This window comes from Diabrotica undecimpunctata, chromosome 1 (genome assembly GCF_040954645.1).
Source record: "Diabrotica undecimpunctata isolate CICGRU chromosome 1, icDiaUnde3, whole genome shotgun sequence".
Classification (NCBI taxonomy): domain Eukaryota; kingdom Metazoa; phylum Arthropoda; class Insecta; order Coleoptera; family Chrysomelidae; genus Diabrotica; species Diabrotica undecimpunctata.
Genome location: NC_092803.1, coordinates 114,395,897 through 114,411,221, shown reverse-complemented (window position 1 = coordinate 114,411,221; position 15,325 = coordinate 114,395,897). Strand labels below are relative to the sequence as shown.

The 15,325-nt window shown below is 32.5% G+C and overlaps 1 protein-coding gene across 4 annotated transcripts in view; it reads right to left on the bottom strand.

Annotated features, from left to right (window-relative positions):
• Positions 1–12,512, bottom strand: part of LOC140452801 (uncharacterized) — a 49,048-nt gene extending 36,536 nt beyond the window's left edge. Inside the window, exon 1 of one of the 4 annotated variants that reach the window (XM_072547139.1) lies at positions 12,185–12,512. In XM_072547139.1, coding sequence (XP_072403240.1) covers positions 12,185–12,389 — 205 coding nt within the window. In that variant the 5' untranslated portion in view covers positions 12,390–12,512. Of the gene's footprint in view, positions 1–6,886; positions 7,163–12,184 lie in introns of those variants that run through there. The other 3 variants (XM_072547132.1, XM_072547130.1, XM_072547134.1) reach the window with 3 other exon arrangements.
• Between the last annotated feature and the right edge of the window lie 2,813 nt (positions 12,513–15,325).

Here is a 15,325-nt window from a genome sequence, read left to right as displayed (position 1 = left end):
AATAAACACCAAGTCCACTTCCAGTCAGAGGTAAACAACACCATGTGGACTTGATGTTGTTTACCCTTACTATATGTGTGCACCGTCATTTACCATCCGGACATAGTGTTATGTACCCTTCTACACTTCCCGTCATATAGAAATGGTACACCTTTTTTTTTCCAATGTAAACCAGTGTTCAGACCAGAGATATATAAGAGAGCCTGTCTTACATATCTCTGGTTTAGACTGGAGTCAATGGTTCGTGAAACAATTCATTGTTGCCATCACAGATAACGAAATTGCACTAAATCTAAATAAAAAAAATAACGTTTAAAAATTTGTTTAGATAAATATTATTTTTATAATTAACAACAAAAAACGGTATCTAATAAATTTAATAACCAGAGAGACGGTTGAGTTAATGTCCAAAATGTTTGAAGAATTTTTTAATAATGGAGATATTACAAAATACTATTATTTCAGCAGTTTCTAATTATAATACATATATTTAAATTCCAGACTTGTTCACTGTAAAAATTATTCATTTTGTATTAATTTCAAATTAAATTTTTAATTTTTCCAGTGTGTTTTCTTTATTCTAGTACGCCACAACTCAATACAGTTTTGTGCTACACTTTACGAGAAACGAATGACAGCTCTCGATTTGAAATTAAACATAATAATTTAAAGTCATGTCTAATTTTTTTATTTTTTAACATTATTTTTGAATTAAAATATTTTCATAAATTATAATAAAACACGATTCAAGTCCTTCTTTTAGCTGGTTTGTTAGCTGGATATTGATAAAATCTATGAGCCTCTAAGTTGTGAAAGCTCAGAATCGGACGACAATGATATGAGACGTATAAGTAAACCAGCGAAAAAAAAAAGGTAAAAGAGAAAGCTATTATTACTCCTACGATTAGCGATTGGTGGGGCAATAAAAAAAATATTCTTTAGGACGATTTATCCCTAAGAAGTGATGCAGGCAATTTCAATGAACATAATGAAGTTATTTTAGAAGAAGAGAAAAGTGTTAAAAGAAATGTACAAAATATAACTAAGTGCAAACAAAAAGGTAAAAAACGTGTAGTAAATGAACAAGCCTCCTTGCATGTGTCACATGAAATGCTCTGAAACATGGCCAGAATACGAAAGACAAACAATTTTCAACTCATACTGGACTGAGACAAACGTTTCAGATCTTAAAAAGCAATTTATCTTCTCACGTATCGACATCCAACCTACTCTTCGATCAAGAAAAAAAGATCTAAATTCCTACCAAATCTAAAAATAATACACTACACTACCATTTTACAGTGAACAATCAGCTATTGAAGGTGTGCAAGGTTATGTTTGTAAACACACTTTGTATATCTAATTTAGTAGAAGTAAATATGTTAAAAAAAATTGTGCCAGGAGGTTTAATAAAAGCTGATTAAAGAGGTAGACACATGCCAACCAATAAAACTCCTACCGAAACCATAAATAGTATACATCAACATATTAAATCATTCCCAAAATACGAGAGTCATTATTCCAGAGAAAGGAGTAAGAGAGATTATCTGGGCACAGAACTTACAATAGAAAAGATGTATCAACTGTACATTGATGAATGCAATGAAAGACATGTAGATCCAAAGCTCAGAGCTAAAAAGTGGTTGTACGCAGATATTTTTAATAAAGACTTCAAGTTGTCGTTTAAACCGTCCGAAAGAGACATTTGCGATACATGCAGTACACTCACCGCTCAATTAAAAAATAATCTTACTGCAGATGAACTAACCAGTGTACAGGCTGATCATGATGCTCACCTAATTGAATCTAAAACTCGGTATAACTTAAAACAATTGGACTTTATAATAGCTAAAGAGTCACCAAAATACAAAGTACTATCTGGTGATTTGCAAAAATGTTTGCCTTCACCACTAACAAACAATTGTATTAGTTTCTATAAAAGGAAGCTTTGGATATTAAATTTTACATTACATGATGCCAGTGATTCTTCTGTACAATGTATAATGTGGGACAAATCGAAAGGGGCCCGAGGTGCAAATGAAATTGCCTCGTCAATTTTGAAATGGGCTGACAATACAATTCCAGGTAGACAAGTAGAGGACATCACTCTTTGGATCAATAACTGCTATGGAAAAAAATATAAGTGTTATAATGTGCTATTTTTGGATACAGCAAATAAAGACGATCACTCAAAAGTTTTTACTGAAAGGGCACACACATATGGAAGCAGACACTGTTCATGCTTTAATCGAAAGAAAAAGAAAGAAAGTCTCCAATTTGGCCATTTTAACACCTGGGACTGGCAACAACTAGTTAGGCAAACATCAGGTAAATACACAGTGCAGAATATGGAACTTGCAGATTTCAAAAACTTCAAAACGCTGTTCGATAAGAAATTGTCATCTAATCCTCCTTTTGTAAGTAGAAAAAAAAAATGTTAATAAAGACCTTGTTTTACTGTCAACATGTGTTTTCCTACAAGTCCAACAAGAACACATTGGAAAGTACTTTTATAAGACCGATTTCAATAATCAAAATATGTATGAAGTGGACTTCATGAGGTATCGAAGACAGCAAGTAACGTTTCCAGCCTAATTAAATCAAGTCTCAGTAATCCCATTACCAATCACAAAACAAAAGTACAATGACTTAATTACATTTCTGCCTTTTGTTCCGTTAGTTTGTCATGCGTTATATCAAAATTTAACACATAGTGATGTAGCCACAAACGATTACCCACAAGCAGATGACGATAATATGGAGCATCTTTAACACTTTTGAAACTTGTCGTCTATAATTTTACATAACATTATAATATTTACCTCTAATAAAATAATAGTATAGTTTAATATGTTTGTATTGTTTATTTCTTAAAGACCTTAACATGCAATGCCACATTATTTAAAAAAAGTTGTTAGAGGTAAACAACACTATGTCCAACTACACATTTTTAAAAAAATTTTAAACAATGAACGGTAAACCTCAGGTATATAACACTTCACGGAATGAAAAACGATTATACACACCACAATAATAATATATTAATCTTGGTTAAATATAAGAAACATTGGAGTATTTACTAATTACAAATTTAAAAAAATTTTAAAAGCTCTCCTGAAAAAGTAAGAAAATGGACATAGTGTCCTTTGCCTCCGAGGTACCGATTTATTTAGTTCACAAGGGTTATCGGTCAAAAAAATGGAGAAAAAACCAAAGGATCTTGCTAATTCATCTTTTAATGAAACCGTCTCGTATATGAATCCATACACATATTCAGTTCAATTTAAAAGTACATCAATAAGCTCACAAAAATTAAAAAAATATCAATAAAGAAAACTTACAATAATACGTAGGTGTGAGTGGATGTCACTCTGACTGCATTGGTTGTAGCATGAACTAAGTAGCTCTAGTTCAGCTGGCCCAGCTGATAGCCCCCTGTAAGGGTTTCTTGTATAGGGTTTTAGATGAAGACCACAACGGCGATGAAAGCGAATAAGAATATTCTAAATAGCGAATTCGGCGGAAGTGACAACCTGGATTTGGGCGTAGTGTAGAATAGTTGATCGAACGATGACCGGTATACGTAATCTCCCACTTGTTGGTCCACAGCTACGGGTGGAAAACCGGCACGTGGTAGGGCATTTCATTGCCCTGTAGCTGAGAAATTAACTCCGAAGGCGGAAGAGCTAAATTAGACAACTGTGTTAAAATGTGAAAAACCATGTGATGACTACCACATAAAATAACCGCATGGATAGTCTTAGTAAATCATGATCATGGTGCTCGGAATTCAAGATTCGGTAGGGAAGAACAATCAGATTTAGATGACAGGACCTCCCAGGTCGTCATCAAAGTAAATCCCTGTCAAATAAAAAAGAATAACTCTATAACCTTCAAAATCAAAACGTGGAACGTAAGAAATTAATATAAATCAAGTAAACTGGATAACGCTGTATAGGATATGTGCAGAATAAAGATTAAAATGCTGGGGCTTAGCGATATACAATGGTCTGAATCAGTATATTGTAACACTAGAAATGGAACAATATCCAATGAAATTCCGGTAACAACTCCAAACACAGGTAGGGAGCTTTCATTATAGTTGATAAGAATTCATCAGATAAACTCTGATTTAAAACGTAAAATAAATATAATTCAAGTACATGCGTCCAGTGCAAACAAGGATAAAGGCACCATAGAGGCCTTCTATGAACAAATTGGCAATGTCTTAACGCGAACTAAAATACTTGATATAAATATCATAATGGGCGATTTAAACGGTAAAGTGGGCGGAGGAGAAATGAAGAATTGCGTCGGGCGATATAGACTTTAGAACTATGGAGAAATGTAGATCATATACATGGAGGTTACCAGCTAATAGCAACAACAAAATAGTCAGGAATTAAAAATAGATTATATTATCGTCAACAGAAAATACAGAAATTCTATAATACCTAAAATTATATAATAAGACTTTGATTCTGAGAAGTAAATCATGGTTTCTGAAGATAGATCTTTATCTTTACAAATTCTATTCTTACCTTCCGTATGGTGCATTATATTTCGATGGAGTGTAGCCACTGATTCTGTCAATTGACTGGCAATTCTGGCAATACCATAAATTTTGTGTTCTGTATATTTAAATTCAGTCAATACTCTTCACTAATATTTTATATGCGTGACAATATGTTTTACGTTTTTCTTTTTTTTTCCTTCTTCTTCCTTATCTTTTCCCCTTTTAGAAGTCGCTGTTATCTTATCTTCATTATTTAAACCTTTCTCTATCAAATATTCTGCCATACAGTCCTTCCATCTTCTCCTCAGTTTTTCTATACCTCTCCTTCCCTCAACTTCCAACAGCTCTATCCTTAGTCCTACGTAGTTGTAATTTCAAAGTCTGACGAGAGCAAGCCATGAGAGTCATTGTCCAATATTCTTATGATCGTTGATACAATACACTGACAAAAAACATGAACTAACCATTATCATGGCCGATGTTAGCGACAAAATAGGACAAGGTACAGTTGAAAATGTCATGGGGACATATGGTCTTGGCACCAGAAAAGGACTGGTCCAATTCTGCCAAGAGACGAATATTGTTGTAACGAATACATTTTTAAACTGCATCCAAGAAAGTTTTATTCATCGAAAGCGCCTGGTGATACCCCAGGGAAAATAATTGATATGAAAATAAAGCTCAAAATAGATAGTACAATACTTAAAGAAAACAACATCCAGGAAAAATGAAAAACAGAGCTTAATAAGAATTTTGCGAAATAGCTGAAGACACTACACAACTTCATTCTTCTTCTTGTCGTTCCATCTTTTATGTGGTCTTTTTACTGATTGTCTTCCTATTGGGGAACCGTCACTTGCCGTATTTACTATTATATATTTATTATATATTTATTATAATATATATATATATACTTTATTATATATTTATATTTGTTGTCATTCGGCTTATATGATCGCTCCATTCTACTCTTCTATTTTTTACCCAGATCTTAATATTCTCCAAATTGCATCTATGTCGTATATCTGTACTTCTAGCTCTGTCCCATATTGTTTCATTCAGGCAACCTATGGCTCTGTTTGTTCTATTCACTTCATCTTCCACTTCTGTTTCGACTTTTCCGTAGCTAGATAATGTGATGTCTAGGTATTAAAACTCCATCACTTATTTTATTATCTGACTTTTCAGCTCCAATTTACATCTTGCTGTTAAAACCATGCATTTTGTCTTTTGTGGGGAAATTAACCTGTTAAATTTTCTTGCGATTAAGTATATTGAATTAATGCAGCATAGGTTATAAATCATCTTCACTTTGAGAGAGTAGTATTGCGTCGTCTGCATAGCAGATTATTTTAAGTTGTTTTTCTCCCATTTGGTATCTTTTTTTAGTTAATACTTTTTTTATTATTTTATCCATAATCAGGTTGAACAATAGAGGACTCAGGGAATCTTCCTGTCTTATCCCGTTGCCTGCTTTAATGGGGTCAATTAGTTCTCATCTACTTTTACTTTTATTGTATTGTTTTGGTAGATGTTTTCGATAATTTTGATGATTCCTAAAATGTGATATCTAGCCTGCAATAATAAGGATACCTGGGATCAATATGCAATAAAAATCCGTATTGAAAAAGCAAGAAATTCTTTTAACGATCTTAGGAAGATGCTCTGCAACTTATCTTCAAGTGTCAATATACACGTAACAAACCTTAGATGTTACGTATTTAGTGCCTCTCTCGACAGAGTAGCTGGAATATCACAGATGTTATAAAATGGTTAGAGGCATTTGAAATGTGGTGCTATCAACATATATTAAGAAGCCCATACATACAACACACAACTAACACAACTATTCTTCAGATGCTAAGGAAAGGCTAAGAAATTATTAACACTGTAAAGAAAAGAAAATTGGCTTACTTCGGTCACATTATGCGTAATAGTAGATATCGACTTCTACAGTTGATTCTACAAGGCAAGATTGAGGACAAGTGAGGCCCTGAACGCAGACATATATCCTGGCTGACCAATCTTAGGAAATGGACTGGTCTAACGTCAACTGATCTATTTAGAACTGCTGTGAAAAAAATATAAGATGTATATCCGAGACGCCAATAGCCGCTGTTTATCAAACATCAGCAATCAGCTAACACCAAAGTCTAAAAACAACTTAATTTTCCCAATATTTGTTATTTAAATGCCTTAATATTGCTATACTATAAACATAATTAACACTCGATTTGCTCATTTCTAATTATTACAAAGAAAGAGATGACACAGAGGAACAACTAACTTACGATGATCTCTTATGTAAAATTCTACCAGATAAATAAAATAAGTTTCTATAATACATTTATAATTTAAATAAGATCTTACCGTGTAATTCATCACAAGGATTAGTACCGAGAAAATGAGTATGTGGAGATAATTTCATCCTCAACAGATGTAACTTGCATTTACTTTCAAGTAATGTCTTGTTTACGAAATTGACTGCAAAGTTTACCGCGTTCTCCGCTTCTACTTTGCATGCCACAAAAAAGATACACAAGAAGAGAAGTCGGATACTTTTCATTTTCATATTTCCGTATGTTATCAATATATTTCGTAAATAGTTTATATAGTTACACTAAGTTAACAGATACTGGAGTCATACCAGTAAAGTTAATGTTTATGTACTAATATATATTTAATTAATAAAAATAAGGAGATAATAGTATGTTGTGCAGTATGTAGAAACTCAAAACTAATTTGGAATTTGCGATGATCAATTTGATGATAGTTTTCGTTGAAAAGATAAAAGAACCCATAATATTATTAATAACGAAAAAACAAAATATAATCTTTATGTGACGTCTCCATATCTATTCGAATATGTATGTATATATAAATATTCTCAAGCTGAACTGCAAGCTAGTTCAGCTTCCCACTGTCAGTGAGATTTTGGTTGGCAGATAGTAAATAGCGTTTAATTATGAAGGTAAGCTGTGAATTTATTGAATAAGCAGCCCTGTTCAAGCAGCGGGGATACTGAAACGTGTAGTACCTTAAAAAATGATGATAATCTAACCCATGAAAAATATCGTGACATGGCAAGTATCGCCTTCATAGACGTATAATACAAATAGACCGACCGTTGCTATACAGTCGTGTTCCTCCAGTGTGCAAAGAAAACTGACGCAAAGTAGCCCTTTCATCTCGTTCTAATTTTCCAGGTTACCGGCCACGTAACTGCTTTGCGTCAGTTTTCTCTGTCGCACTGGGGGAACGTGACTATATGGCAGCTGTCAGTCTATTTGTATTATATGTCTATCATCGGCTACCAATAGTGTCTGACTGAGAGTGAACGGCTACGAATAACGTCTTCCCAAAGTTGGAGGCTGAATAAACACTCACTAATATGTTTGACGAACGTGGTGTTTTATGGTCAGCAACTATCATCACAAATGTCGGATACAATCCCAAACGAAACAGGTCTCCAAGTAGATGATTCACATTGTGTCAAATTTTATACCTTAACTAATAAAATCAGTATCATTGAATGTAGGGAGACACAAATAAGTAATATAGAAGAAAACAATAAACTTAAGATCTATCAACTATTACTTGGTAGAAAATAAATACATAAAGATAGAGAATGAACAAGGTTAAATAGAAAAAAAAGTGAATATTATAGCGTTATACATTATTCTATATTATAACGAAGTAACAGGGCCTGCGTAGCGCAAGCGATAGGATGCTTGCCTCGCAAGCCGGTGGTCCGGAGTTCGAATCCCACCGCCGGCAAGAACATCTAGACATTTTAAAAATGTCTATAGGCCCCAGGTCGACTCAGCCTGAATAAAAATGAGTACCTTGGGTAAAACCAGGGGTAATAATAGACGGTTGAAGCGTAGCACTGGCCATGTTACCTTCCTTGTATACCGTAGGCCCTAGATATAGCAGACTACCCTGCTATACTCCCAAAGCCGCGACAGCGGTATAAAACGGGAGACTATTATTATAACGAAGTAACAGATATGAAAAGAAATAAAGCTATTAGAAAAGATGAAATTTGAATGGACATGCAAATATAACAGTTTGACCAAAAGAAACATGAAACGCGGAATACAGTAAACTGCAAAACAAAATGGACGCCAATGAGGTTTAACCTTAAACTCATGAAGGAACTCAAGGTTAAATAAACATACATCAGAAAAAAATACGTCAGAAAACATATCAACAAATTATCAACAAAAATCATAAAAATTGACATATTTACTCATAAGCTGTAAGAGATTACATATTCAATAAAATACTACAAAAAGATTTATATCGTCTCTACAAAAATAAAATAATACCTCACAATAAAAAATTATGTTTATTAAAACTATCAAATTTAAACAAACATGTATTCATTAAATACTTAAAAATAACAATAAGCATTGTCGTCAATAAACTTATAATTAAAACAGTATACAGCTCTTGAAATAAAAAAAAATAGGATAAACTAATTTAATAATTTTTTAGTGCCTCAAAAATTATTCAATGAAAATCAATATAAGCTATAATCTCGTAGAAACATACAAGCTTTTCGTTTCTGCCTAAAATATGAGACATAAAAGAATGACGAATAACATTCTTTTAATAGTAGAAAAGTGGTAGTACTTTTCAATATATATTAATTGATACATAAAATGAAAATTTTAATTACTTTAGTTACAAGACGTAATATATAGATACGTCTGCACTGAACCGTAAAAAACAAAAATTGTCCATAAATTAGTCAACATTGACATTATACTTCGATGACATTCGTAAAGAACATTATTTGATACTTGCGAAAACAGGTGCATTTGGGATGACCTTTTTCTAATCGCCAAACTAGCCGTCGTCTTCCGACAAAATAAAGCGATAAAAAAATGACAAAGGGTAGTGACGGCACAGTATATTGCTTATCTTTTTAATTTATGCCAAATTCATTTATGCCAAATTCACTTATGCCAAATTCATTTATGCCAAATTCATTTATGCCAAATTCATTTATGCCAAATTCATTTATGCCAAATTCATTTATGCCAAATTCATTTATGCCAAAATGTATATTACTCGAAGAGTAAAAACGGTCTGAACTAAGAAAAGTAATTTTTGGGGAGGGAAAGTGTGGTTTTGTTCAAAATATTTATTTGCTTGAGAAAATAATAACGCTTTAACTGAATTATAGGCCAAAACCAATAAATTTTTGAGAGTTTGTGTGAGATTAATACTTAAATGAAGTAGTTTAAGAACGAAAACGTACTCGTTTATAGTAACATATGAATACTCTAACCCAAAAGATAATTTATTGCGAAAAGGGAACTTTTAAGTACACACACTTATACGTATTCGAAGCGATAAAATTAATAATCTCCAGAGAAAGTTAACTGAAAATACAGTCTCGTCAAAAGTTTTAATTTCAAGAGAAATTACATGCCACAAGGAAAAACACCGAAAATACAATTTTATTACATAAGAAAGAAAACACACCACAGTGAGCTAATAAACCTACAGCTTTCCTATAACAAATTTTTAAACCTTTTACCAAGGTGATCACAAATAAAAAAAACAAGTTTTATGCTTACCAACTAGTAGAACAGACTGGTTACCATGTTACTGTTAACGAATATAACCATCCAATACACCTAGCACAACATATACTAAAACGTTACTGAGAATATGCTACTAGACGTGAATTAGCTAACCCCAATAATTAGAATTAGAGTAAAGAGGATATAGTCTTACCCAAACTATTTACAAGACGTTAGAAGGTATCAAACTCCTGGACTGGGTAATAAAGGTATCTGTACCAACGTAAAATATTAAAACCAAGTTCGCGAGTGATGTACTTTTGATAGCAGCAACTAGGAAAGAACTAAACTAAGAACAAGCTACCAAAGCAGACAAAATTATCCAAACTAAAAAATAAGCAGAGGAATAAAAATGGGGTGGACAGTATTTGGAAAACTTTCATATTGCAATCAAAATTTCAAAAATACTTTTAAAATTAAGAACGCAGGTGTTTAATGCACTTAGACAGCTATTGTAATGAGGGATGAAAAACAAGTGGATAAGGTGCAAAACCAAAACAACAGACGTCATCGAACACCCTTTAAAATTAAAGTGAAAATTATCTGGCCACAACGAAAGACACCAGGATCAAAGATGGAGTAAAGAATTGGCAGAGACAAATGGCTGACGTAAATGAGAGAGGATTCAGCATATGGATTAATTCTGTAAGAGGAAACCAAAGATGACCTGTTGATATATATGGATAAGTACTATGGTAAAAAAAATCGGCAGTATGGAATGTTATATAATATGCAAAAGAAATTAAAAGATGCTATCAATGGTGTGGTGTTACCCCTCCAGACTACATATTTTGGTGGTAGTCTCTTTGGTCATCCTAAAATATAAATAAATAACACTCATACTCAAGATACCCAAGAGAACTAACTCGCAATCTCACAAGCAGAAGAAGGTTCGAGAGTAATCTTGGAAGGCCCAAAAATATTTTCGGACTCACGAAAGTTGCCGATAGGAATCAGACTGAAAAGAAAAAAAATCCTAATAACAAATAGAGCACTACAGGGTCACATTCATATGAATAAAATGAATAGCAACATGACAGAGAGTCTAATTGACCTTAGTAGATGTAAGCTGAACACGGGCACAGTGATAAGACTTGGCATTCTTAGCTGAGAAACCACCTATACAACTTGGGTCAAGTGTATCAAAATTCACCCTATAGTGGTGCAAAAAATTGTAAACGGAGGAAGAAACTGCCGTACAAGTTATTTGTTGATGTGAAGTACTTAGTGGTATAAGGAAGGTATACACCGACAAAAAAAGTATTGATCTAAGAAAAATCCTTCCTCCTCTCTATCTTTTCTCCATCCTAAGGATGTAGTGGCTTCATGTAATTTGTTTGACTATTTCTGTCCAATTATCTCCCTTCTGTGCGTGTTGTTTTGCTTCGGAGAATGAGTAACCGATCATGTTCATTATTTGGTCCGACCATCGTACTGGATATCTTCCTCTAGATCTTTTACCCGCTACGTTACCTCAGAAATCCTTAAACTGCTCCTTAAAAGTTGTTGATTTTTTCAAGAGCAAAGCTTTTTTTGGTGGGGTTTAATGCAAAGCTCTTACAATCAAGTGCCACAGACATGTAGCGTATTGCTTAATTTAGTATCAAGAAAACAGAATGTCAATATGTAAGAACTAAACGGTCATTCATACCGAGGTAGTGTTCAGTGGCGCACCCAGGGGGGTTTTGGGGGTTAAACCCCCAGGGCACTATTCCGACACTGTTACTCACAAATTTTAAGACCTCAAAATGGAGGTAGCATAAAAAATAGCATAAAAAAAATTTCGGTGCCTAATTAAACCCCCCTCACAGGAAAATTCTAGGTGCGCTACTGGTATCACTATAACTGCTATATCATCATAATAAGATTGTCATAATTCAATAAGAAAATATCTGAGCCCGTAAAAAAACACATCGTAATATGCAAAATATCAAAAAATATCGGTAAACCAACAACTACATGAAAACCCCTTAATTGTTGGTTTATTAGGAATAAATTACATTGATCGCTAAATTAATTTTAATCTTTTTGGCTCTCTGAATTACGCAACTAATCAAAACAGACGTTTTACCTTGTAATGCAGCACATGGATCAGGACCAGTATGTATACCATTCGGAAACATTTTCTTTTGCCATTTGTACAAATTGCAATTAAATACGTCAACCTCCTTCTTCCATTTATTGATCTGCTGAACCACTTGATCCGGTGTTAAGGAATTTACTTCGTATAATACAAAAAATAGAAAAAGTACAACACACACACTTTTCGCCCACATTATTCAATATTTCTTTATTTTTGTGCAGTACAAGTTCAGATGGATGGTGATTAGAACTGGGGTCATCCCGCAGAAGTCAAGTGCTATTTATTTATGTATTAATTATTTCTTTAAAGTAACTCATATGTAGTCTGTTATCTTTGAACTACAGATAAATGAGTTCTCGGTAAGTAAATTATCTTTATAACCTAGTTGTTATATTACTTTTGCAAAATGTGTCGTGATTTCGGGATTCACAAAATACCCTATTTTACGAAAATATCTGTTATTAAATACAAATCAATTAATTTTGATTGCAGCTATGATAATTAGCTTTTCTATTGTTTTTACTATTATATAAAATGTAAATTCTAGAAATTCTAAATATATTAATCAATAAAGAATTACAAGAAAAGACATCTGTAATTTTCTAAATATCTTTCTCATAAAACCCACAACGGCATTGAAACAAGTAAAAAGAATTATTAAAGATGATTATAATAATAATCTACAAGAAAAAATTCTAACATCAAGATACATGTCTTAATGTTTTGTAAGGACTGAACTTAAATTGATTATGTAAGCATTCAACGTAACAGAACTATTAAAAACCGTCTTTTTATTATTTTTTTAATTTTTGCACAGCAACTCGAGAACGACTGTTTGTAAAAATCCAAGGAAGGTTTCAAAGGTGAGAAAGTATTAGTTAGAGTGCCCGCCGGCAATTTTTTTAGAGATTTATACTCTCTTGAAACTTCTTGTACGGCTTCCTAAGACAAAGTCTGCCACAGTTTTCCTCTGTGACTTTTTTTGGTTCGTGGGCGTTTTCCCCCTATATTTTCCGAAACATGACCGTTTCACGAATGTGCAAAAATGATACATACCCTTGCCATATTTACTGAATGGCTTGATTTCAGTGAATAATAAAAGGAAATAATATTCTCTGACGCCATAGATGGGACGGTAATGGTGTCCACGCCCCCCCCCCAAACATGACCAAAAAACGGTCGGTGCAAAAATGATAAATAACCAGCTAATTTTTCCTGTATGCCTTGCTTTAACGACGAAACTAACGGTTCTATTATTGTCTGACAAAAAGAGCAAGCCCTTTTTCCAGTCTGACGCGTCAAACGTGCCCTGCTCACGCCATCTCTAAAATGATTAATACTCGTCAGATATCGATATTTATTGTCAAAATAAGCAATACTTAATGAATGCTAAAAAAGTCTGACGTTTAAATTGGGGCATAACTCGAGTCTGACGCAAAAACCCTATTTTTCTTTAGTGATCTTACTGAACTTTTAGTAATCATACACAATAATAATTAATGCAGCAAATTAATTCTACATCTAATATTATTATTAAAATTGCATTCCGAATAGTTTATAAATTATGTATGCGTATTTTTCCATTATTCTAATTAATTAATTAATATAGTATATTACATATTTTAAAACTTAAAACTGCAACATTAATCAAGGAATTTTTGTTTCGCGAAATACTAGTAAAATTTTAACACATGAGTAATTTATATAATATGATGCATATGATAATTATTTTTAAAAAAATTAAATTGTTTATTTATCAAAAAAAAATTTAATTAAAAAAATTTGAATAAAAGTTAATATTATTACGAATACGTGCCATACAATATCCATAAATTGAATGAATATTCTTTATAAAGATTAGTTTTTATTTATATAAAAAAACGTATAAAAATACAATAATAATTGTCAGAAATAGTAAAAAAAATTACGAAAATAAAAAAAATAGTTGAAAAATTGCAAAAGCGTAAAAAAATAGTAAAAAAAATTATAAAGTCATTCTTCTTCACTTTCTTCATCATCGCCAGAGTCTTCACTGGCATAGTCAGATTCCTCATTTTCTGACTGTGTGATTTTATTTTCAGAATCTGAAATTTACCAATTGTATTTATTTTTAAGGAACTGAATTACATATTTCAAAAATGTATATTACATAATGTTAATTTACCTGCATCAGTACCTTCAATAATGGACATATTCATTATCAATCAATGTCCACCCTCAATCCTCGGGTATGTATTTTGTTGGTTGCTTTGAATGTACATTGCACCAAATACTAGAAATGAACATGGTCCTTTTTATTTGCTGGAGAAGTTCAGCTTTACTTGGAGGCATACCCGACGCTTAGAAGCGCGAAATAGAAAAAAATTCTAGAACAGCTGATTATGGGATATTTTGGGAATTAAATTAATTAAATTACAATAAGTATGTTTAAAAAGTACACAATTAAATTATTAAACAATATCTTACTCATCACGATTTTTTCCAATTTTTTAAAATGATTTTTTCGTTTTTTAAACATTCATTTATTTATTTTATTATTATTTATTTATTATTTAAACATTCTAATTTATATTTAAACAATGATTGCTTTAATAAATATATGTTTAAAAAAATACCTATTTATTAAAGAATTAATCTGAAAAATAGACGCATACACTAAGCCCAAGTGCTACTGAAAAATTATATTTTAAAAAATGTTTTTTTCAAATTTTTCACTATATGCCCCGTTTTGAGTGTCAGACAAGTTATGAAATGTATTCAACATTTAATTTAAAAGAGAAATATGTTTGAAAAAAAATGTTATAAATCATTTTAGAGATGGCGTGAGAAGGGCACGTTTGATGCGTCAGACTGGAAGAGGGGCTTGCTCTTGGTGTCAGATAATAAGAGAACCGTTAGTTTCCTCGTTAAAGCAAGGCATACAGAAAAACTTAGCTGGTTATTTATCATTTTTGCGCTGACCGTTTTTCGGTCATGTTTGGGTGGGTGGACACCCTTACCGTCCCATCTATGGCGTCAGAGAATATTATTTCCTTTTATTATTCACTGAAATCAAGCCACTTAATAAATATGGCAAGAGTTTGTGTCATTTTTGCACATGTCGTGAAATAGTCATGTTTCGGAAAATAT